The sequence below is a fragment of the Ambystoma mexicanum genome, chromosome 9, assembly GCF_040938575.1.
Source record: "Ambystoma mexicanum isolate Mex_15411 chromosome 9, UKY_AmexF1_1, whole genome shotgun sequence".
Lineage (NCBI taxonomy): Eukaryota > Metazoa > Chordata > Amphibia > Caudata > Ambystomatidae > Ambystoma > Ambystoma mexicanum.
The window spans coordinates 33,178,689-33,204,262 of NC_090931.1; the positions used below are offsets into that span (position 1 = coordinate 33,178,689).

The 25,574-nt window shown below is 49.1% G+C and overlaps 1 protein-coding gene across 3 annotated transcripts in view; it reads right to left on the minus strand.

Annotated features, from left to right (window-relative positions):
* GLB1L2 (galactosidase beta 1 like 2) overlaps nucleotides 1–25,574 on the minus strand; it is a 779,452-nt gene that overhangs the window by 277,176 nt on the left and 476,702 nt on the right. For all 3 annotated transcript variants that reach the window (XM_069614109.1, XM_069614108.1, XM_069614110.1), the window contains one exon: nucleotides 7,163–7,247. In XM_069614109.1, the coding sequence (XP_069470210.1) occupies nucleotides 7,163–7,247 (85 nt within the window). The remainder of the gene's footprint in view (nucleotides 1–7,162; nucleotides 7,248–25,574) is intronic.

The following is a 25,574-nucleotide window of genomic DNA, read 5'->3' on the forward strand; positions in this document are numbered from 1 at the left end:
TTTCCGCCGTTGTTGCCGGACCGGCATACTCATAATGAGGCCTAAGGTCTTCCCCTTGGGTAGAACTCCCACCGAGGATCTGCTCCTGTGAGTGAAAATGGGCTGCAGGCTTTGGTTAGTTGTGGTCCTTGACTTCTCATGGGGCAGAATGAGACTGACGTTTCTGGCCTAAATCTATATAGACCCTGAATGCCGTTTTGTAATTTTTAGGTGTACCTAGTAAGTCTGGGAGAGCTGTTTGTGCATGGGACAAGACAAGTCTACAGTGGCATATTGGGGAGGTAATACACTTTGGGGTGGATAGGGCTGTTTCACAGGCTATTCCTGGGTTCCCATCATAGTTTGCGCATTCAGTCTTTTCCCCCTGATCCGTGAACTGCTCTGCAAACACCACAGATAGGTCAGCTAACCCGTAGGAGCCTGCACACCTCATAGAACTCACAGAAATTGTTTATGCAGTGTTCTGGGGTTTTAAAGGCCCGCATAGACTCTCCTACTTCCATGCTCGGCAGAGCTGGGATGAAGGTAGAGATGTTTGGTGCAACTGTTGAGGGGGAGGGGCCCAAGTAAGGGTTTGCCCACAATGGGGAGGGGTATAATAGACTCCCTGTGACTGATCCCTGGACAGTGGCGAGAGCCCCTGGCATCATTCCGATTCTACTCTGTTCCATCATCCACTGGCTGGAGGAGGCACCTGGTCCCAAAGGCTGATCCCCCACCTGCATTTGGAGGACACGTTTTTTCACGTTTTGTTTAAACAAAAATGAAACCACAAAAGCTTGCCTTTAATTGCATCCAAAACTGTGAGAGATAGGAAGATAGAGACCTTTTCATCCAAATATAGATCATGAGAGGGAGGGAGAGAGAGGACAGAGAGGTAGGGGCAGGGGAAGAGATCACTGAAGTCACAGGCCTTTTCTTGCATGCTTAAAATTAGGACTGTTCATGTCAACATCAAGGATAGAGATCATCTTGCAAAAATGGGTTTCAAGAATGCCATGGTGAGTAGGAACAAGTTACTTACCTGTAACTGTTGTTCTCCAGCATGGGTCTGGCATGGATTCACATGCTCATGAATATTCCCCGAGGTCAGGCTGGGAATCCTCGGTGTAGAAAAAAATCAGTATCAGTTTTGTTTCTGATCTGTCTTTCTTAGTAGTAACCAATCACTGGTCTCTGGGTCATACTGCCCCCAGCCAATGACTGCCCTCTCCCTAAGCCCCGCCCCTGGCAGCCATCCTCAGATTTGGTAGCACGTGAAGTGGCAGTATGACCAAGTGAAGAGCCGCAGAGGGGAAGGAGGGAGGGTTCGCATGTGAATCCATGCCAGACTCATGGTGGAGAACAACAGTTACAGGTAAGTAACTTGTTCCTTCTCCAGCATGGGGTCTGGCATGGATTCACATGCTCATGAATATAAGAATACATAGCACTACACACATGCACAACCACGGGAGGTGGCAAGGATCAACATTAAGCATTACATAAAACTCAACATCAAGCGTCTCTCACCTCCTCACCAGGCTCACCTTAAGCGAACAGGTCGCGCAGCACTGCCTAGCCAACTCTGGACTCCTCCCTGGAATCCCGGTCGACGCAGTAGAATCTCGTGAAGGTGTGCGTCGACCTCCACGTAGCAGCCCTGCAGATGTCCAGCAGGGGCACACCAGACAAGAACGCTGTGGTAGCAGCGATCGCTCTGGTCGAATGGGCTCTCGAACGGCCGGGCAACGGTCGGTTTGCCAACCGATGACAGTGCATGATGCAGCCGGAGAGCCATCTGAAAATGGAAGCCTTCGAGAGAGCCTTCCCTTGGTTCACAGGTCCAAAGTTCACAAACAGTTGTGATGTCTTCCGAAAACTCTTTGTTCGGTCCACGTAGAACTTCAGCGCTCTAGCCACATACATCGAGTTCAAAGTCCTCTCGGCCGGCGACGAAGGCGACGGGAAGAAAACTGGCAACACCAAGGGCTCGCTGAGATGGAAGTCCGACGGCACCTTGGGATTGAAGGAGGGGTACGTCCTCAGCACCACCCTCGTCTCGTGAAAAGTCAAGTATGGAGGCTTGCAGGATAGGGTCTGAATCCCTCCCACGCGTCGTGCGGAGGTGATGGCCACAAGGAACGCTGTCTTCCACGACAGGAACTTCAACGGAGCCGAATGCAAAGGCTCGAATGGCGGGCCCATGAGCCTGGTCAGCACCACATTGAGCTCCCACGCCGGGGCTGGAGCCTTCACCCGCAGGAACGATCGGAACATTCCTTTCATAAACTCCTTCACCAGGCGATGAGACCACAGGGATGAGCGTCCTGCAGTTCTGGTGTATCAGGAAATTGCTGCCAGATGTATCTTAATGGAAGCATGGCCTAGTCCATCTTTGGCCAGCGACAGTAAGTACGGTAGCACTTGAGGGGCAGTAATCCGTAGAAGGTTAATCTTCTGTGCATGGCACCAGACAGAGAACCTCTTCCACTTCTATCCGTAGCACTTGAGAGTTGAGGACGCCCTGGCCTTTGCAAGAACCTCTCTGCATTCGGCCGGGATATCGTACCCTCCAAACTCTAGTGCTGCAGGAGCCAGGCCTGCAAGTTCAGCCACACCGGGTCGTAATGAAGAAGGGCGCCTCCTTCTCTGGAGAGAAGATCTGCGTCCGTCAACAGTTTGACTGGTGGGGACGCTGGCAAGTCCAGAAGGTCCGGGACCCAGATCTGTCTCGGCCACCTCGGTGCGACGAGGATCATCCTGCACCGGGACCTCTTGAGTTGGTTGATGAGCCTGAGCAGCAACGGCAACGGCGGGAACGCATACAGGAACAGGCCGTCCCAGGGGAACGAGAAAGCATCGCCCATGCTCCTCGGCTGGGGGAACCTGCTGGCGAACCTCTGGCACTTGGAGTTCGTCGCCGTCGCAAACAGGTCGATTTGGGGTTTGCCCCATCGCCGGAAGAGTTGATCCACTTGATCCTGGCATAGTTCCCACTCGTGGCACGAGCAAAGCTCCCTGCTGAGTGAGTTGGCGATGGTGTTTTTTATCCCTGCTAGATGAAAAGGCACCAGAAACATCCCCTGGGCAACGGCCCAGTGCCACAGATCCTGGGCTTCCTTGGACAGGGCTGGGGATCTGGTTCCTCCCTATTTCCGGATTTAGAACATCGTGGTGGTGTTGTCGGTAAAGATCCTCACCAGCTTACCCTTGAGGGACGGGAGGAATGACTTGAGGGCCCGGAACACCGCTCGGAGCTCCAGTATGTTGATGTGGAGCGGCCTCTCCTCCGGGAGCCACAGGACTCTCGCATGATGATCTCCTGTGTGCGCTCCCCACCCCTCCAGGGAGGCATCCGTCGTCACCGTCGCCTGGTATGCTGGGGTCTGAAAGTCTGTGCCCACCGCGAGATGCGCGCACGTGCCCTACCATTGGATTGCCTGGCAGAATGCCTCGTTGAGCGAGATCTTGTCCTCAAAGCTGCCCGTCGCTTGCATCCAACGGGCGTCGAGGAACTCCTGCAAAGGGCGCATCCGAAGTCTGCACAGGCGCACCAGATAGATGCAAGAGGACATCATCCCGAGCAGGGACTTGATGGACCTCACTCTGGCCACGTCTGTGGCCAGCAGACGCTGTACCTTGCCCAGGATGGCCTGTGTTCTTTCCTCCGACGGCGAGGCCAATCACGCCACTGTATCGAGCTTGGCTCCCAGAAACAGCGCGACCTGCGACGGAACTAGGTGGGATTTGGGGAAGTTGATGGAGAATCTCAGGTCCGTGAGCAGCCGGACGGTCTTTTCTGTGTGTTCTAAGGTGAGTTCCCTTGTCCCTGCTCGGATGAGCCAGTCGTCCAAGTAGGGGTAGACGTGGACCCCCTGCAGGCGCAGCCGTGCCGCCACTGGTGCTAGGCACTTGGTGAACACCCTGGGCGCCGACTTCAATCCGAATGGGACGGCCTTGAACTGGTAGTGCCGCCCTTGGACTACAAACCTGAGAAACTTTCGGTGTCCTTTTAGGATGGGGATGTGGAAGTACGCATCCTCCAAATTCAACGGCGATAGGAATTCGTCTTCCTCCAGCTGGCCGAGCACGTGCTGGAGGGTGACCACCGGGAACTTCTGTGCCTTGATGTATTTGTTTAGCTGACGCAAGTCCAGGATGGGACGGCAACCTCCTGTCTTCTTTCCGATGAGGAAGTACCTTGAGTATAATCCGGAGCCCCGGAGCCTCTTTGGGACGAGCTCCATGGCTCCTTTCTTGAGCATCGCCCTTACCTCTAACAGTAGTTGAGGGACATGGTTTTCCTTCCTGGCCACGGGAGGAATTCGGGGGCACTTCTTTAGAAATTCCAGAGTGTGCCCATGGGCCAGGGCATCCAGCACCCAACGGTGGTGGAGATGGACTTCCACACGCTGACAAACCTTGTTAGCCGGCCTCCCACCGGGGTGCTTCGGTGGGGGCCTGACGCAACGGCCGGTTCAGTCTTGCTTGGAAGCGACCTTGCCACCCTGGCCTCCCTGGCGACGACAGCGAGATCCACCGGACTTGCCTCATCCCCTGTACGACGACGAGGAGCGGGCCGCTTGACGGTAGGTTGAGGAGCCACTGCCGGATCCTATGGAGGCACCTTGCTTGCCTCCAGAGTTCCGAAAGGACGGCCGCCGTTGCTGCAGAACTCCCAAGGCTAGAGCCGTCTCAGTGTCGGTCTTGATGGCCTGCAGCAACTCATCCACAGTCTTTCCAAACAGATTGTTCCCATCGAAGGGCATGTCCAAAACCTTGGCTTGCACGTCCTGGTGGAAATCCGTCGCCTTGAGCCACTCCTGCCCAACTGGTGGAAACCGGTGTTGGCAATGTCCGTGGCCACAGTTATGGCGTGGTCCGACGCCAACTCACCCTCATGTAGGATCGCCAGGGCCTCTGTCCTCTTGTCGTCCGGGAGGAAGTCCAACAGGGGGACGATCTTGTACCACAATTCCCTGTCGTAGTGGGCCACGATCGCTAGGGCGTTGGCCGCCTTAATCGTCGTCACCGCCGACGAGCTGACTCGTCGTCCCAGCTTCTTTTCCTCGCCGTCCAGTGGGTAATTTGAGGATGAAGCCGATACCCGCCCCCGCTTTCTTCTTGGCTGCCGCTGAGACGACCGAATTCGGGGTTGGCTGCGCCTTAAGGCACAACGGGGCGGCGTCGGGGACCCGGTACTTCTTCTTGTACCGGTCCCTCTTGGCAGGTGTCGTGGACGGGTTCTTGAGATGTCATCCAGCAATGGCACTGCGAGGACCGCCTTCCTTTTGGCCTCGCTCCGTTGGTAGAGGAAGCATTCCTTCTTCTTCTCCTCAGGGCAGAGTTGAAAAAGCTCGGATGCCCTGGAAATCATGGCATGAAAGGAGCTAATCTCATCGGGCGGGGACGCCCGAAGAATCGGAGATGGTAGGCCAGTCCCGTCCTCACCGCCGTCGTCATCCGTCCCCTTCGTGGCCGTTCCCGTGTCGTCGCTCGGGATCGGAGAAGGCGACAAAGGATGAGAAGGCCGTGAGGGCTGAAGGGGCACTGGATGAATTCTCCTCCTCTTGTTCGGAGGGCTTCCCGACAGCTGAGTGGTCCGTCGGGGGTAGGGGCAGTCTCGTCCTTATCTCCGTGCATAAGGCTTGGATTGCCGTCAAAATGGCCGCCGAGTTGTCCTAAGGCTCGGGATGCGACGGGCGTGCCGGGAGCGACAATTGTTCCTCCACGGGAACCTTGTCGTCGTTGCCACCCTCGCTTTCGTCGTCAGTTCCTCCTCGGAGGTTGTGTTAGTGTCCGTAACGGCCACCACCCCCCCCACCTCTTTTTCCACCGGGGTCTTCTCGATGGGCTTAAAAGAGGATTCCCTCCGCGGAGGCAGGGAAACTCTGGGCCCCGAGGTCGCCTCCACTGGGATAGCCTCCACAGGCTTCGCCAGGGCCGCAGCGACTCCCTCGATAGAGGCCTTAGCCGGGTGAATCAAGGCCTTCACCACCTTGGGCGCGCTTGAGGCCTTCACCTTACGGGGAGGGTCACCGCCTCGCTCCCCCTCGGCCGGTTCCTCCGAGATCGACCGGGGCCTCTCCAGAAACTTAGCTAGGTTCTCGGATTTCCTCTTCCCCGAGCCAGAGCGTTGGTTCGCGGTTGATGGTGTCGGTGAAGGTGCACCATGCCTAGCAACCGAGGAGCCCGACCGTTCGGCGCTCCCGGTGCCCGTAGACTCCCAGTGCTTTGCCTTCTGTTGGGCCCCCGTCACCACTCGGACTTCTTCTTCTTCTCACCTGCTGGGCTCTTGCCTTCCAGCCAGCTGGAGAGACGGGTCCGGCGATCCCTCATCGTCCGATCCGATATGTTAAAGTAAAACGCAGTCCTTCTCCATGTGCGTTTTGTCCTCGTGGAGGCAGTAAAGGCATTTCGAATGCTCGTCCTCCTTGAACACATTTTGTAGGTTGCATCCAGGGCAGATCCTGAACAGTCTGCCGGGAGTCGAGCTTCCCTACTCCTGGACCATGTTCTTCTCGTCTACGAGGTAGGCCTCAGAAACTTCTGGAATCCTCCAAGAAGCATAACTCGACGAAAACCTCACCCTTGAGGGGCGTAGATAAATCCGAAACGGGTCCCCATTGATCGGAAGTAGAAACGGTGGAGCTTGAGGCTCGATTAAACCGAAAAATTTGATAAATCTCTTTGAAAAAACGCAAAACCCAGTAAAAGCTCGAGAGCTATAGCATGAGGACTCCCAACACTTGAGCGTGCGGTAAAAATCTGAGGATGGCTGCCCGGGGCGGGGCTTAGGGAGAGGGCAGTCATTGGCTGGGGGCAGTATGACCCAGAGACCAGTGATTGGTTACTACTAAGAAAGACAGATCAGAAACGAAACTGATACTGATTTTTTTCTTTACCGAGGATTCCCAGCCTGACGACAGGGAATATTCATGAGCATGTGAATCCATGCCAGAGAATTACAAAACGTCATCTTCAAGCCTTACTTAAATACTCAAGCCTTGGTGTGAAAGAAGTGCACAGAGATAGCACATGAGGCGTCCATGCTAGACACATTCACAGCAGTGAGGGGAGTGCATTCTTATGAGTCAAAGAGGCAGTGAAACGCAGTACAAAATGGTGTCGGCCTTCAGGGTCATATGTCATGAGAAAATGCTGATGGATCCACACTCACGGTCAGCATCATACACGTGATGATCGCTTCCCCATTGGTCGAACCACCCGGTCCAGTACTCCATAACCATCTTCGGCATATTACTCTGTGTGAAAAAAAATCCAAATGAAATCATTAAATGCCTGAAGTAGTCAATAAGGTCTCAGATCTGTATAAAGGAAGGCATCAGGATGATAGCTCAGCGGCAACGTGCTCGCCTTGGAAGCAAGATGACACAGAGCAACACAGGTTTGATCCCTGGGTCCGCGCTTAGAAACCTCTGGGTATTAAGCGCGTGATAAATAACCTACCATATCATATCATATCTAACACGGAGCAGGGTTTACAGAGACTAGTGACAATTCCTTGGAGGAATCAGAGATGAGAGGCAGCATCACAATGAACATTGAAAGTGAACTGTGGCCATCACACAAAGCATTCACCAAAAGCGAGTGACCAACACATACACTGGATGGCATTCACCAGTTCATTATGAAGAGCAAAGTGTTCACTGGGAAAACAAATAGAGCATGGGGAATTCCCACAAAGACGTGGCCATCCCGCATGGCATCTGCAGGTAAGAGTGTCGATCCCACAGGGTGTTCACCAGGATAGGATCCTCTAGGTGCATCAGTATACAGAAGCACCTCTGAGAGCATATATGGGGGCCACACTGCTCCCTTCACTTACATAAAGGGTAATCGCATACCTTGATGTAAGAACTCTTTCATGTAAGAAAATGCTTTCCTCTCTATGTCATACATAAGGCAATCAACCAGGAAACCACACCTACAGGGTCTTCAGAATTCAGCGTTCCCTTCCCTCTGTGCCAGTTTATCTCGTTTCACAGGTCTAAAGAAAGGGGTGGATCTCAGACAGCACGTCCCAAGACTCTAGAACTCACATCTCCAGGAAGCTGCTAGAATCTTCACCCTTACACTGCTTGAGATAATGGACCAGCTTACAGTCTTTTGTTTAGTTTTACAGGGTCTAAGCACATGAGGCATTCTATAACAGTGATTCTGTGCTTCCAGGTTAACAATGAAGTAGTTCTAATTATAGGTTTATTTAGAGGGGCGACACAAGTTTTTGGAAAACAATCATTGATGCACAGGGAAGGAACATTGCAAAAAGCACTTAAAGAAGAGTCAATCAAACAGGCGGTTCCAAGCAAAGAATCAGACCCCCTCCTTGCATGGTGGCGCCTCAACGCACTTGGAAAAACTGCTGAATCGTTGTCAGACCTATCTGCTGTTATCTACACTGTTAACTGTATTATATGCCCTTACTCTGCCGGTGCAGATTTGTATCGTTCAGAAATTCAAGGGCTCTGAATAATTGCTGTTTTTTCCCGTTGTTCCCTCCCTCCTTGAGCGCTTTGAAACACTTGCTTTGTGTATAGGCGCTTTACAAATAAACATTACCATATCATTCCAAACCAGGCAGTGAACACGGATGGCATCTACCAGCCATCAAGAAACTGCCCTTTGTTATTCTCTACTGGACAATTGGCCAGAACAAATAAGTTTCAGGGTATATTGATGGTGAGAGTAAATAGAAGCAGGACAGCTTATACGTCAAACTGGATTGTGGTAACTCTTTATTGGAACCCTGTTTCAATTCCACTTACTAGCTTCCTGCTAAATCTTTCTGACTGTTTGTTGGAGTTTTCTTCTCAATTCCCGGAGGATGAAATATTAACAATGGGTGATTTAGATTCACAATGTATTACAACAAATTCAATTGTATCGGGGAAATGTAATTTTATATCTAAGAATGGTCATGCATGGAACACCTTTATGCGAGAATGGAACCTATGGATGCTGAAAGGCAACGTTGGGGGTGATATTCCACCTGCCTCTACTTGGCAGAGGGGATGATCATCATAACAACTGACTATATGTTTGCCTCAAAGTCAATATTTGAAAGTTGTTCCCAGTTTATCGTATCTGATGGCAACCAGGGTGATCATGCAATCCTGGAAGCTGGATGCACCATAGAAGTAAGTCTGCAGTGTTCCATCTACCCTTATCAATTATCAGTTAGTTTCTCTGGGAATCGAATAAAGATCTTCGACTGAGGTATACGTACTCTGACTAAGAAACTGGAGGATTCTATTGAAAAATGGACAGATCAGCAACTGCTTATGGCATGTAAACCAAGTAATTGTGTGAATTTTCTCTGGGATATGAATCCTCCAAATGGTAGTAAAGTGGTGCAAAAGATCTCTAGGAAGCATTTTTTTTAACCTTTAATTTATAGTAAGAAAAAATGTCAAATGAGCAAATAAAAAAAAAATGGTAAATGACTATCAGAGAATATGACAAAGAATATAGATCAATAATCAACAATTATAGAAATCGGGTAAGGTCCAACAAATGTATAATTCTCCAGAGAGTTGGTAAGGAAATGTTAAAATCGCTTTCCCAGAGAAATTCAAGAAAGGTTTGGTCCATTATCGGTTCTATGAACAAATCGATACATTTTGCTCAAGATGCGATGATTCGGGAGCAAATTTGTATGGCGCATTTTGCTAAGGTGTATGGTCCTTCTGACACTCCGGTACCCATGATCCACTTAGACTCGCACTGGTCACTATCGTATACTACTGATGACATACAATTCTTAATAATTAAGTCATCTTCATCAAGGGCGGCGGGTCCAAACAGACTCAGCAATGCTATTCTAAAGATATCCCTGCCCTTATGGGCTAAGGTATTAAAACTTTTGTTCGATGGCATAATTAAGAAAAAAAAATTCTGACTCTTGGAGATCTTCGATTGTAATTCCAATCTACAAAAAAGGAGATCGTCTATTAGCATCCAACTATCATCCAATCTAGTTATTGGATGCGGATGGAAAAATCTTTACAGATCTTGTACTGGGCGAACTGGAGACTTGGCAAAGCAGCAGGGAATTATTCCAAAGCAGCAAACTGGTTTTAGGAGGGGACTATTGACCTCTCTAAATGGTCTAATCTTAAATTGCATCACTGCAGAGTCTCATACAAAAGGTGGTCGTGCCCTTTTCGGGGCCAGGGTAGATTTATCCATGGCCTTCGATACGATCAACAGATATTTGCTTTGGAAACAAATGAAAAGTTGGGGAGTGCCGGATAACTTACTGGCAATCATAATTGAACTCCATCAAAATTTGTCTATGAGAGTGAGAATGTCGAGATTGGGGAATCTCTCAAGATCCATTAATATTAAAAGGGGAGTCTGTCAAGGATGGTTCATGGCACCTTTCCTTTTCATATTATTTTTAGCAGATTTAACCAATGACTGGAGAAGGTGAGACTGATTAGTCCAAAAGTTGGAAATGTCAAAATAAACTGGCTTGTGTATGCCGATGACATTGTTGTCATTGACTACACACAAGTCGGGCTCCAACGATTAATAACTGCACTTGCTAATTATGCCCTGAAGAATGACCTGTCAATTAATCCTACAAATCTGAAATTGTTGTCTTTAAACATCTTTTGAAGATTGTTAAACCTTTCAGTTGGCAAATTAATACTTTCACTATCCCGATAGTAAAAGAACTGACTTATTTAGGCTCACAGATAAGAGCCAGTCCCAGTAAAAAGCACCTCCTCCTATCCTTAGATCTAAAAATAATAAACATGGTTTCCCAAATGAAGAAGATCTTTATACTTTATTGCAAGTTCTCCATCATGCCAGTAATTAAGTTTTATGTCGGTAAGGTTGTACCGATTATTCTGTTTGGTTTAGACGTTTATCCTCAATCTTTTGACCTGGTGTGGAACAAAATTGAAGCAAAGCTCTGGAAGAGCACGCTGAACCTTCCCAATTGTGTCCCTATAGCCTAGGTCAGATATGAGCTGGGTCTCACTTCTCTACATATAGGTTAATACTTGATTTTCCCGCTCTTCTTCATATGAGGATCTGGCCTTATTAATTTATAGATCAGACAATTGTTTTTTGGACATCTTAAGAACAAAATCTAATTAAATTTTAAGTCAGTCTGACTGTACTATTGAAATGTTGATTCAGAACCCAGATAAAGTAAAAGAGTCCATGAAAAAAATTGACTGGATCAGAACTATAAGAAAGATGAGGCAAGCTAAAATATCACCATCGCTTACCCTGGCGGATAAACCAAGGTCTTTTCTATCTATGTATCTTAAGAAATCACCTGATCCGATTATGAGAATGGATTTTATGAGATTTAGGCAAAATCTTCTTCTGACTTTAGAGATTCTCTATATTAGAGATAAAGAAAAATATCTAAAAGATTTGTGTGATAAATGTAATGATTTAGAGCAGCAATCAATTAAACACCTGCTGTCAGAATGTACAGGACTCAGAGAGTTGTGAGATTCCATAGATTTGTGCATGATGTTAGACTCTTGAACTCTGTGGTGTTCTGGGACAGACTTGCCTCAGGACATGAAATCTTTCTAACGGCTGAAGTTGTCAACCTTCTGAGAGACTTGAATTTGGCTGGAATGACAGATACCTCAACAGAGATTGATGGATCAGGGAATCTCACATGATCTTTCCAGTTGGTTACATATTGTACTTTGATGTATTTTGCTTTTTAGAGATTCTCTTGTTTTATTTTTATTTTTTTCTTTACTCTAATAATATCTTTTCTTCCTTTGAATTTTAGAATTGTCTATTTTATATGTATGTATTTTATATGTGATATGTGTTAAAACTCATAATTTTGTTGTGGCTATGGCACTTTAAATAAATAAAAATAAAAAATAAAAATTGACCAGACCATTTCACGAATGTGACTTTGACAACTTTACAGCCAGACATGATGCATTATCATGATCTTTCAATCCCGAACAAAGAGAATGGCATAACTACTCTGGTACAGCCATCGGTCATAACAAGAATGACCAATTACTATGATACAGCCATCGTTCATGGCAGGAATGGCTTTTCCACCCTGCCCCACCTCGCCCTGCCGGCACCCGACCCCTGATTGGACCCTATGCCCCATTTAATTGAAGTAGTCAGGGCAGCTCCTCTGCCCGGTGCAGCCCCCTTTGGCGAAGAACTCCAAGGCAAAGGACAGCTCCCACAGAAGCAGTTCCAGATGGTGTCTGTGTCATGGCCACAGACCCCAGAACACAAAAACCACACCATCTAGTGATGGGGGCAATGGGTCACTTGACTCACTTATGTCCCTTTGGGACCCATAAACACAGGGGCCCTGGCTGGACTCAGTCCTGGCACCTTTGGCGCCAGGCTCATATACAGATATAAGCAGGAACACTTTATTTCAGTGCAGGAGTGCTTTTACTTTATTTCAGTGCAGGAGTGCTTTTATTTTACAAGAACTTTCCAGGAGCTGAACTGAAAGCCTTTATTCCAGAGAACATCCTCATGTGCTGACTCAACGGATGTGGCTCCCTAGGCCAGGTCTTCATATGCTGATTCATCGGGTGTGGCAGGCAGGCTGAACCTGGTGGGCGTGGCTTCAGAAGCACCAGGCGTTCTCCTGCATACTCTCCTCCAGGAAACCAGTGCTTCATCGCTTCATCTGCAGACTCATCTCCTGTGATCCAGTGATCTTGATCCCAACGCCGCAGCACCGCACTCCGCATCTATGAACTCGGACCCTGTGAAGAAGAAGAAAGACAAGGTTAGAACATCCGTCCTAGGGCCGCGACACATTTGAACCCAGCGCGCCCCTTAGTTAACAATTTACCAGCTACTGTACCGCTGCAACTTCATTCCTCATTCCCTCCGGCTGCCGCCTCGAGCTCCGCAGCTTCTGCCAGGTCGGCAACATCACCTGCAAGGGAAGAAATCAAAAGAGCAAATTTCAAAAGTGGAACGGACAGCAATACAAGACAACAAACTTTACAATACAAAGAAAACATGAGGAAAGACAAAGGCAAACAGGAACACTTACCTGAAGTATAGTGGCTTAGTCGCAGCAGGACTGGACTACCACGTGCAAGGGACCAGTGAAGGAACTTGGTCCAGATCATACAAACGTCCCTGCCAGAAGCAGCAGGACGGAGTGCTCGCCAAAACTAATCAACAGGTGAGCTTTCCAGGGATAGGCGCACAAGCTGGCATACTCATGCCCCCTATTCTCCACGCAGGAGCAGTCCCGAGCAGTATCACCTATTACCACCAGTCACCACATAAGCGCAGAGGGCAAAGTCGGGCCCGAGCGACCTCACCCCCGGGAGGGCTGTAACTGTGCCCCAAAGCCTCCGCAGAGACCAGGTGAGCGTAACAGTCTGCCGGTGTCAGCCTGGGAAGCAAGAAGCCTGCAGCCATCAACCTGCTGCGACTGACATGGTAGGTGCGGTGCAGACAGGGGGGGCAGCAATCACTGCAATCCACTAAACAGACCCACCCCTCCAATTACTTTTATTTCTGTTATTGCACCAGCCATAAGCATCTCAGTGAACTATTGTTTAGTCATCTCTCACATCTCTCAAGGAAAGTCTCATTTCATGATTGCTGTTGTTAGGAAAGATTTCTCTATACTGCACCTTTCCTTCCATATTTATGGAACCCCCAAACGTTTTGCTTTTATTTTTGAATCTGACCTTTACTTTCAGCAGTGCAGTGAAGCCTTCAGCTTCACTACACTGACGTTTGCTCATATGTTATCGGGAAACTGATATTTCCTTCAGGCGGTCAGTACTGGGAAACATTGTTTCCCTTAGTCGTGTTACTGTGTTACTACTTTTGGTTACTTTTGTATCACTTGTGGTAACTTTTTATCATTGTACAATGCAGCTTACACTGCAGTACAATAGGGTGCATTTTCGTTTTGCCCTAGACTAACACTCAGAAAATGTTTAGTTACTCTGGGTGTGCTGAAAGGATACGCTGTTGGCAGCAGTGACTTTTTCCCCACTTTTTGGGAATTTTCATTTTAGCCTTACCGCGTTTACCAAGTTTGGCTACTAACTGGCTACTGGTCAAACATGGCCGTGCCATGAGATTTTTCAGTTGTCCTTTTGCCATCATTTTCTTTACCTTTCTTCCTGGCCTAAGAGGCCTAAGAGGCCAGGAAAATCCTCATATGGACTTCCAGTGCCCGGGGAAAGCAGGAGCTTTTGGCGGGCTACTCGAGGGCTATGTGTGTTTGCTGGCAGGATGTGGGCTGGGACTGTCTGGTCCCAATCCACAAACTGGTTTTGGTGTGTCTGAGTGGGATGCATGAATGTTCCCGCCAGTGGTCAGAATTGGACCACTGGTGGGGTGTGTGTGTGGGCTAGTCCTGCTACTGGCTAGTGGGAGTTTCAGCTCTTACCTGGATTTTAGGATAAGAGGAACCCTGCACCTATTCTTCAGAGATCCTGAAGAAACTTGAAGGAGCCAAGTATCGTGTCCGGCTGTAGGACCCGCAAAGAAATCTGAGACCTGACTGAACGAGGACTGGCAACCAACTCCTGCTGCTGTCCGGGAGGAGCCCTGTCTTGCTTGTGATCATTAGCAGTCCTGCAAAGGAGCTGTGACTCTTGGAGTGGAGGGCCCATCCATTCCTGACGTCTGCTCGGTGCCCTGCCAAAGGAAGCGTTCGGAAATGCCCTGAAGCCGCCCTGTGGCTGACCAGCTTTGTTTTTGGACTACTATTCTGCCGGTGTCACCGTACTGGGTTTCGGCCTGAAACTTGGGGGATCCTCAGCTTGCTCTACAAGACTACCTCCTGTGAAATTTCAGCATCCTAGCATCGAGGGGACCAGATAGGGGGGAACGTCTGACCGCGGTTGCGGAGTCCTTTTGCGACGTCGAGCTGCAGTGACCACCCTGCGAAATAGCTTACCTGACCCGAGTCCAGTCCTGAGAGGGGTCCTACATCAAGTTTTGCTGCATTTGTCAATCGAGAGTCCTTGCAACAATGAAAGACACCAACCGGAGATCAGCTTGAACCTGCAACTCCTGTGAATCCAGGACTGCGACTTTAGGCGGAAAAAACAACATCGGACACTATTCCTTTGTCTTACCAAGCCTGGGGAAGAATGGGAGTACGCGGGGTAAGTTACAGAGTTTCTAACCTATCCCTATATCCCATTAGGAGTCAATGGGCTTATAATAAAGCTTAAATCTAACACCTTTGACTTTGCCGTTGCTTGCTTGCGCAAGACATCTGACTGTTGGGGCTACTTTTGGGCATTAGTCTAACTTGAACCCTAACCCTAAGTACCCTTCACTGGACCCCAGAGACCCTATATGCCTTTTTCCCTGCTTCATAACTTCTGTGGAACATTTACCTGAACAATTGGGCAAAAGGCCCCAGACAACTTAGGGCTGGACAATTTTAGTTAGGCATCATCTCTGTGGACCATAAGTGCATAATACTATTCTAAACCTTCCTTTGCAGGAGTTGCCGATGTGTATTATGCCCTATAACAAAGTGAATGTATATATGTATTTAGTTTGATAGTCTTGTGTGATAACTCTACCTGCTAGTAATCATTTTTCATAATGTGTTTTGGCCATAAATAATAACTGTATTTTTATACATCCCGACTAAGTGCAATTTGTGATTCCTATTGTGTGATCTCATTGTGGACCCCTTACAAGCTCACCACCTTTGAAGAACTTAGCCTAGATCACCTGTCACTGCTACCTAAACTGGTTTGGCTACAGCTTCCCAGAGTTGTCCCTGTCACAATATAGGTTGGCCTTCTATACATCTGTCCACCAGGCCAGAGTATAGAAAATCAGTCCTAACAGCTGTTGTGTTAAAACTAGGCCTTTTCCCTCCTTTTAAGAAAGTCAAATCTGGGTGTTTTGCAGTGCGCTTTAACCATGTCTTCCGTCGACACTGCTCCTGCATTCCCCTGTGGCGTGTTGCCTGCTTGTTGCCTCATTCTGTGTGAGCCCTCCCCTCAAGTGCTTCATGTGGTGCGTGGCTTGGGCTGTGCTTCTTTTCCTCCCTCACTCTACCCTCTTGCCTCCTCGCACCCTCTATGGTGCTCTCAATCACTCCCATCTTCTCAAACTGCTACTCTATCTCCTATCCTATACCTCTCACTAAGTCTGGAAGGAAAATGTTCAAGAGGGATATCCTGGTCTCCAGCCCAGGCCTCCCTATCGCTGATACTCACATCGGCACTTCCTCCAGACAGACTCTCACTGACATCCTCTTTGTCATTTCCTCTCCAGACCTACAGACCCCTCATATGGTCTCTGTTCTTTCTCCTTTTTCCTCCTCTCCCATTAATGGTGGCTCCTCATGGGAAGTCCTCTTGGCCCCATTCCAATCCTCCCAAGATCATCCTCAATGTCCATCTAAATGGTACTATCATGGTCCAGGGCTCTAAGCCAATCTCCTCTTCCGGTATAGGTGTTTCCCGCGTCTCATCAATTTCCTCCCTTCTCCTGACACTCCTAAACACCATTCTGCCCCCTCTGCCACCTCTGCCACCTCTCTGGCATCCACCTACTCCTCTGCTCTGGCCCCGATGCCACCACAGTCTACTGCCTCTGCCCACTCTCAGGCAATTATACCGCCTCTGCTGGATGTACCTCACTCCTGCACCCGACCATGGATGTCTTTCAAATGTGGCAACCTGCGCCACGTAGCTATTCTCAACTCTCGCTCTGCTGTCAAACATTCCTCTGACGTCTGCCACCCCCTCGAAGACCTTGACCTGGATGTCCTTGCCCGCACCAAGACATGGTTCATGGACAGCTCTATCCCAAGTTTTCATACTCTCCTCCCTGAGGGCTACAAGATCCTCTCCGAGCCCAGAACTAACCGGCCCGGAGGTGGAGTGGCACTGATATTTCCGGAGTGGGTCCCTGCTTCTGTCATTCCTACGCAGGCTTATTCCTCCTTTGAATGCCTCACCTGCAGGCTCTCTGTCTCTCCTGGCCTCTCTCTGACTGTGCCCACCATCTACAGGCCACCTTGCCATGTCACCCTCTTCCTCTCAGAATGGGCTGATCTCTCCTCTTCTCTCCTTGGCTCGGCCTCTCAACTTCGCGTCCTCTGAGACCTCAACATCCACCTGTATGCTTCTAATCCCTTCTATGGGCTCTTCCACAACCTATGCGACTGTCTTTCCCTTTCCATTCTACCCTCTGGTCCGACACACTCTGCCAGACACACCTTGTATGTTCTCATCTCCTCAGACATCCCCATCTCTAACCCTCTCACCACTCTTGAACTGACCACTTTCCGCTCTCCTCTCACCTGAAACTTCTTGCCCCTCAAGCAACGCCTACCTCAGCACTACTACCTTCCTTCTCGGTCATTCGGCCCATGGAGCGAGTGTCAGTGAATGCATTTGCCTCTACCATCTCTGCTCCTTCTTCACCTGCGGCTGACTTGCACTCTGACACAGCCCTCTCTAACCAGCATCTTTCTATCTGCAACACTCTGGACATCCTTGTCCCCATCATGAGAATCTGTCTGAAGTGCAACTCTTGGTAAGACTGCTGTGAGAAACCTGAAGGTATATCACCTGCTAGTCCCCGGGGATCTGTCATCCAGGTGGCCAGGACACGGCCATCGCTATTGGATCCAGTTCTTGGGGGTGGGCCAGTGCGGGAGGATCACCTGGATTAGGGGTCTTCAGGGAGTGGAAGTGGGAGACCGAAGGGTGAAACACGGTATCCCCTTTCCTGCAACACCTTTTCCCCATCCTACCAGGTAGGATACCTAGAACCCCAACCCCCTCGCCCCTTTTCCGACACAAACACTTTCTCATGGTCAGTTCATTGTGAGTGACAACGAACTAACACAAGAGCCATATACCTGACATGTCCCAACACCCTGATCAGGCAAGGTCAGGCAATTACTAATCATTGCACACACCAGACTCCCATCACACTTCCCCACACAGATAAAAGGCGGGGCAGGAAAGCACACTCTGAGCGAGGAAAAGCACACGAGGAAGCAGCAGTTCCTAGTTGGCGATTTAACACAAGGAGAAAGGCAGCGAGACAGGAGAGGGTTGCAAGGAGGGAAGTACCTTTGACCTCTAGAAACCACTACTTTCAAGAGCCTTGGAAAGTGAAAAGGCTAAGACCGGGAACCAATGCTGATCTGTTCTACACTGTGCATCAAAGGTATCCGGGGCGCTTCTGTGTGGATAACCTAAGCCGGGAGGAGCGATTGCTGTCATGGTACTGTCCGTGGCTCCTGTAAGAAAGCTGCGCCCGTAAAAGCAGCGCAGCCGGTGAGTCAGAGAAACCGATACAAAATCAGCTTATGTTTGAACCAATATTGCAAGCGGCAACATTGTATGAAGAAATTCATAAAGGACAGTGTTTAAAGCGAATGTAATGAGAAGCGTAAACAAGTGGAAACTTTGGGAGTGAATTTACTTTGAAAAGGCCAAATAAGATACCGGGTACAGAGTGGTCTGGCACCCCATGGATGCTCATTCGAAGATCTCTATAAGGTATCCAACTGAATGGCAACTGCATTGTAAAAAAGTTACTTTGGGCCTCATCACGAGTTGGGCGGTAACGCCAGCGCTATTAGCTATCTGCCCTACCGCCAAACCCACCGGCGCTATTAGCACCGGATCACGGGTTTGGTGGATTTGGAAATTCCATTCCCCACTAAGCCCATTCGGGAATGCCCCATTCCCCATTGGGCTCAATGGGGAAATTTCGCGCTCATACCGCCGGCGGATTTCCCACCGGCGGTATGAGCGCGAATTTTCAGCGGATTTCCCCCCAGCTCAGAGCTGGGGAGAAATCCGCCGAAGCCCTGATTTGGCGGACCCTTAAATCTGGCGGTAACAGCGCTACTGCCGGATTTAAGGGTTACCGCCAAACCCGTGATGAGGCCCTTTGTATTGAAGTGGTCCTGCAACGGGTCGAGCTAAACCCTGTACACATTTGAACGTCTTTGATAAGTATAAAGTGAATCGCAATTGGTCCGAGCCCGAGACTAAATGAATCAGAAGAAGGGATCTCAACCTGGCTGAGGGGCATCCAGGGTGAATCGTCAGTCACTGAGAAGGAATAAAGGGATCTGGACCTGGCTGAGGGGTATATGAGGTGAATCGTGAGTGACCTGGGAAGAAATAAAGGGATCTGAGCCCGGCATAGGGGAATCCTGGGTGTACCGTGAGTCACTTGAGAAGGAATACTTTTGAAATCATAAAATAAAGGGATCCGAGCCCTGCTGAGGGCGATCCAGGGAGAGACATCCAAATCATATCATTATAAGAAGAAAGGAGCTTTCTATTTTTGTTTTGTACATCAGGCCCTCCGAATCAAGAGCCTTTAATGGAAAAGAGACTTGAGCACAAAAGGCCCTGATGCTGGAATTCAAACTGTATCCTTCTGTCAAGGAAGCCAGAGTGTGTGCTTGGCTCGAGTGAACCGCCTTGCCCCGTGCTGACAACGTGGGGAAGGGAGACCAACAGCTCAAACATCCTGACTTATCACTTCTTTCTTTTTCATGAACATTTCACCACACTATTTGTAAATTAGCGGTTAGAATTGGCAATAGTTTTTTTTTAGTATAGGCCCTTTTATTTTGACAAGACTTCACTAGGACTACATTCTTTTTTTTGATGGTCACAGCTTGCTCCCATCTTAGATTTAGGTTTAGATAGGTGTATATTACCCCCTTTGAAAGTTCAATAAACACCCTTGAACTGTGGACACTTGTGTCTTTCTTACTTCAGTACCATGCCTTCCTTACACTGCAAACTCGCCGCCCTGAAACGCAAGTGCGGGATGGCTGAGAGGAAGTGGAGGGCTTCAGGTGCATCCTCTGACAAACGGCACTGCCGCCTGCTCCAAAGGCAATACAGACTCTACGTTCTCTCGAAGAAGAGGGTTCATATCCAAGCCTGTGTCTCTGGGCCTCTAACATCACGGCCAAACTCTTTAAAATCTGCAAGGATATGGACAATGCTACTGCAGTCTCCACCTCTCCTGTTCCCTCCCAGGTCCTCTGTACCACTCTTGCCTCTCATTTGATCACTAAAATTCAGGACATCCTGTCCTAAGTTTCCTCTTCCTCTCCCTCTCTCGGGCCCCCTTTGGCAGCCTCTCCCTCTCCTCTTCCTTTTTTCCTCCTTCTCTCTGACAACACCTGACGATGTTTCTAGACAAGTCTGATCTATGAAAGTGATGTCCAAACAGGTGCTCCCTTGCTCCTCCAGAACCATCAAGAACCACATTGCCACCCTCACTCCAGCCGTGGGCTATTTCTGCAATCACTCTTTCGCCACTTAATCTTTCCCCTCTCTCCTCAAGCACTCTCGTGTGCACCATCTCTTTAAAAAGCGTTCTGCCGATCCTACATGTCCAGCAAACTATCGCCAGGTTTCTATCACTCTTTTCCTGGGCAAACCTCTGGAAAAGCTGGCCATCTCCCAGCTTACCCTCCACACTGAATCTGTTGGCTGCCTTCATGACCATCAGTCTGGCTTCATAGCAGCCAGAAGCATGGAAAATGCTCTCCTGAACAGCTGTGACAATCTGCTCTCTAACCTAAGACTCCAGCTCTCCATCTGTCCTTATCCCCATCACCTCCATCTGTCCTCATCTCCATCACCTCCATCTGTCCATCAACCTGGACCTATCTTCTGCTTTCGACACGGTCAATCATGCCACCCTGATCAACCGACTCCGTGTCAACCTGGGCATCACAGATCAGGCCCTGGCGTGGCTGACCTCCTTCCTCCTGGACTATCCTACCCAGGTCCAACTTGGGTCCTTTCTCTCCACCACCGCTCTCTCCACATGTGATGTGCCACAGGGCTCTAGCCTCTCACCCTGGCTCTTCAATATCTATCTGGCCCCTGTGGCCCTCCTGATCTCCACCTTCTCGTCTAACTTTCAGTTTTATGCAGATGACACTCAGATGTCTTTCAGGCTTCCCTCAGCCTGCTCACCTCCCATGCTCGTTCCTGACTGTCTATCTGCGATTCAGGAATGGTGCGCCTCCAACAACCTTTACCTTAACGCCAATAAGAGAGAGATCCTTCTCATTGAGACCCCTGCTCCCGCTTTCCATCACTCACACTGGCCGCCCTCCTTGGGCCCTCTACCTGTCACGACCCTCATCCCAGACCCCCACTGGCAAGCCCATTGGCCAGGTGGAATCAGGGCTCCGGTCTCTAATAAGGCCTTGAAGGCCTGGCATCCACTTTCAAGGCTCTCTTGGGGCCAGTCCTGGCACCTATGGCACCCGGCTCATACACTTTGAAGGACATGTGTACAGGAAACTACTTTTTTCATTTGGGGCTTTCAGCCAACATGGAGGCATCCACATAGCTTGGTTCCTAGGAACCAAGCTATGCGGTATAGTGTTTTGGGTGTGGTGGCCTAGGGACTACTTATCCTGGACTACTTTGTTGAGACTATTTAAACCACACCCGAACAAGAAAGCACGCTTCGCGTTCCTTTGCAATCTGCAACGTGATGCTCACCATGTCCAGTGATACCCACAAGCCTCGGAGAAGCAAACCTGCAAGGAGACAAAAGGAACATCGTTAGCAGCATTTTACCTGCAATCTCCATCTTTTATCCGCTCGCAGCTCCAGTGAACAGCTCCCTCTGGATCCGCATGCCTCCCGGACCGAAAGACCTGAAAGAGGAAGGGAAAAGACAGCATTAAGGAAGGCATTTTAGACATCGCAAAACCACGAACTACTCAAAAGGTTTACCTTGTTGGTCGCCTTCCGGCCGGCATCCCTCCGCAGTTTCACACACGCTGGGGAAATACTGCAATTGCAAGGAAAGAAGAAAACAGGTTAGCAAAGGCAAGACAACGCAGTGCTGCGCGTAGCGCTTACTTACCGCATCGTAGCGCACTTCAAGCACCCTCTTTTACCGGCGAGGCCCAACTCAGCCAGTTCGCCACGCTGAAGCTCCACACACCTAAGGGAGAAAAGAGACATTAGTAAACAGAGAAAGGCATGCAAGAATAACAAAACAATAGAAAAAACCTGCAATAAGACCTACCTGAAAGACACCCAAAAGGGCCCGTGCCAGTGAAGTAACTTGGCCGCACACGCCCACGAAAGACAACGCGCCCCTGCCAAGAAGGCAGGACGGAGAGCACGCCCAATTCTACAACAAGGCGGAACCTTCCCCCTAGACCCTATCTGAAAAACACTGGAAAGAAGGTACCAGCAACCAGCCCGGCTGAGTGGCGTCCCCGTGGATACCAGGTGAGCGTAAGAGAAGCCTACCATAACTAATCCACCTGGGGGCCATGGAGACATTGGAAATTGACCAACTGGCTCAACTGTTAGGGCAATTTCGTGCCGAGGTTCATTCTGCCCGGCAAGAGACTAATGCTCTCCAGAGAGACCTAGTAGTGACCAAGGATCATACTGAAGAGATCGGTAGGCAGTTCTTGCAATCACAGGCAGGACAGACTCCTCTACCCGGGAACAATCCATTAGTACAAGACCCCACCTTACCATCCATTACCCCCACTCCAGTACAAATCACGCTACCTGGAATAGTTCCCCTGGCACCACCAGAAAGGTTCTCGGGCGACCCAAGTAGGTATGTAGCATTCATAAATCAGTTTCGCCTTCACTTTCTTTGTAGGCCTGGAGCGTTTCCAAACGAGCAGGCTCAGGTAGCTTTTGTTTTGTCATACCCGAGTGGTAGCGCAGCGGACTGTTCGGTGCCGTTAGTGACCCATGATGATCCTCTGTTACACAACTTGGGGGGTTCCAGAGAGAAATGGAAAAACTCTTTGCTCTCCATACCCAAGAACAAGCAGTAGACAACAAACTCTTATCACTCCGACAGGGGAATCAGCACTTGTTAACGTACATTGCCACCTGCAATAGACTGGTTGCTGAAGCTAGGTGGCCAGAGAACAAAAGAACCATGCTATTTCATCGAGGCTTACGAGGCGAGTTAAAGGATGTCTTAGCCCAGGGGGTTGGTCCCCCCAGAGACTGTACCGAATTCATAAATTTAGTCGTGCAGTTAGACCACCGGTTGCAGGAGCGAAGAGCAAACCGGTCTAAAACGGACCCTTGGACCGTTTATGTTTGACCAAGGGACAATGCATCACGTGTGCCAGAAAACACTGTAAAACCCATGCAGATCAGAGGTAAAAAACCTTCCTTAACAAAACAAGGACAGAATAAAAGAAGACAAAAACTTTGTTTGTACTGTGGAAAACCAGGACATTTCCTGAAGGACTGCCCAGTAAATCCTCCAAGACGAACAGTTGGGGCCACAGAGAAGGATGAGGTTAAGGAGTCGGAAAACTACCAAGCGCGGCAAATGTAGAGGTCAGTTTGTCGAGTGAGAAGAAAGAGCCACTGACCTCGCACTTTGCAATACCAGTGATCTTAATTAACCACCAACGGTCCTCTAGGATGCATGCCGTTGAGGCATACATAGACAGTGGAGCAGTTGGGAATTATATTGATCAAGAACTAGCAGCAGAGATGGGGCTTCCTTTATGTTCCAAGTCGACCATGGACAAGGTAACCACCGTGGATGGGACAGAAATCGATTCCAGACCAGTAACCCAGTGCACAGCCGGGGTAACCTTGCTATGTCAAGATGGACATCGGGAGTCCTTTTCGTTCGATCTCATCAAGGCACCTCAGTTCCGGCTAATATTCGGGATGCCATGGTTAGTTGCTCACAACCCTTTGAAAGACTGACGGGCACGGAATTTAACCTTTTCCAGCAGCTGCTCTCCTGCCTGCTATTATCAAGAGTAGAAACCCGACTTCTGTATATTCATGACTCCCAGAGCGACAGCATCAACTCTGGGAGTAACTAATACCTTACCAAGTGAATACCACGATTTGCAGGATGTGTTTCCGAAAAGACCAAGCAAACACACTGCCGCCGCATAGGCCCTATGATTGTCAGATCGACCTTGTTCCAGGTGCACAAATCCCTTGCAGCAGGATCTAGGCACTCAGAGAAACAGAAAACCTCCACCTGAATTCCTATCTCGACCAGTACCTTGCAAACTGATTTATCCGCCTGTCGAAGTCCCCGACAGCCAGTCCTTTGTTCTTCATACCAAAGAAAGAAGGGGACTTGAGGACCTGTATTGACTACTGCGCATTAAAGCAAATCACTGTGAAGAACCGATACCCCTTGCCAATCATCCCTGAAATGCTAGACCAAGTCAAAGATGCCCAGATTTATACCAAATTAGACCTTCGAGGAGCGTACCACCTGGTCCGAGTTAGAAGCGGAGATGAGTGGAAAACCACTTTCCGTACCAAATACGGCTTGTATGAATATCAAGTCATGCCCTTTGCTTTATGCAACGCTCCCACGGCATTCATGAATGATGTCTTGAGAGAATTAATTGATGCTTGCGCCTTGGTTTACATAGATGACATCTTAGTGTAATCAGCCTCGAAGCAAGATCATATGAAGCACATTCGTTCTGTTCTCACCAAGCTCCGTCAACATCGTTTATATGCAAAGCTTCAGAAATGCTTTTTTCACGTCACCGAAGTAGAGTTCCTTGGTTTTATCCTCACTCCAGGAGGCATCAGAATGGACGTGCACAAGGTACACGCCATTTTGAAATGGCCATCACCGACATCTCTGAAAGGGGTTAAGAGCATGCTGGGCTTTGCGAACTTCTACCGCCGGTTCCTCTCAGACTTCTCTCAGATTGTACACCCGATCACAGTACTGTTACAAAAAAATAATAAAAAGTTCAATTGGACCGAAGAAGCAGAAAAAGCTTTTCAAGAACTTAAACGAAGGTTCACCTCCGCTCCAATCCTGCGACATCCTCGTCCATACCTCCCTTATGTCATAGAAACTGATGCTTACAGTTTGGCAATGGGGGCTGTCCTTTCACAGAGAGACCCAGAAACTGGCCGGCTACATCCTGTGGCCTTCTGGTCGAAAAAGTTCTCACCTCCGGAGATTAATTATGCCATCACCGACAAAGAACTCCTGGCTATTAAATCCACCTTTAAGGCTAGGCGGCACTACCTCCTGGGGGCCAGACACGCTATTACAGTCATCACAGACCATCGAAACCTGCAATATCTCAAAACAGCTAAGGCCCAGTCCTCGCGCCAATGACAGTGGGCCCTTTTCTTTGTCAAATACGATTAAGTAATCACTTTCCGACCAGGAGTCCGGAATGGAAAGGCAGATGCCTTATCTCGTATGGGCATTGATGAAATGGTATATACAACCCCAGACCCAGTACCCATTATACCCGAAGACAAACTCTTGGGTCTCACGACAGCATTAACACAAACAGAATTATGAAATGAAATTCAACGGACAATGAACCCCACTGCTTTCTTTGCATGGGAAACTCAGGGAGAACAGTCCTCCATCAAGGACCACTTGCCCTTTTTAGGGATTGTCTATGTACCCAAGAAGGAACTACAACAACATATTATTTCAGGTTATCACGATTCACTGATGGAAGGGCACCCTAAAATCGCCAAAACCCTAGCTAAGGTGAAACAGAACTTTTGGTGGCCAACCTAGCGTAAGGAAATCATCCAGTATATTCAGTCCTACAG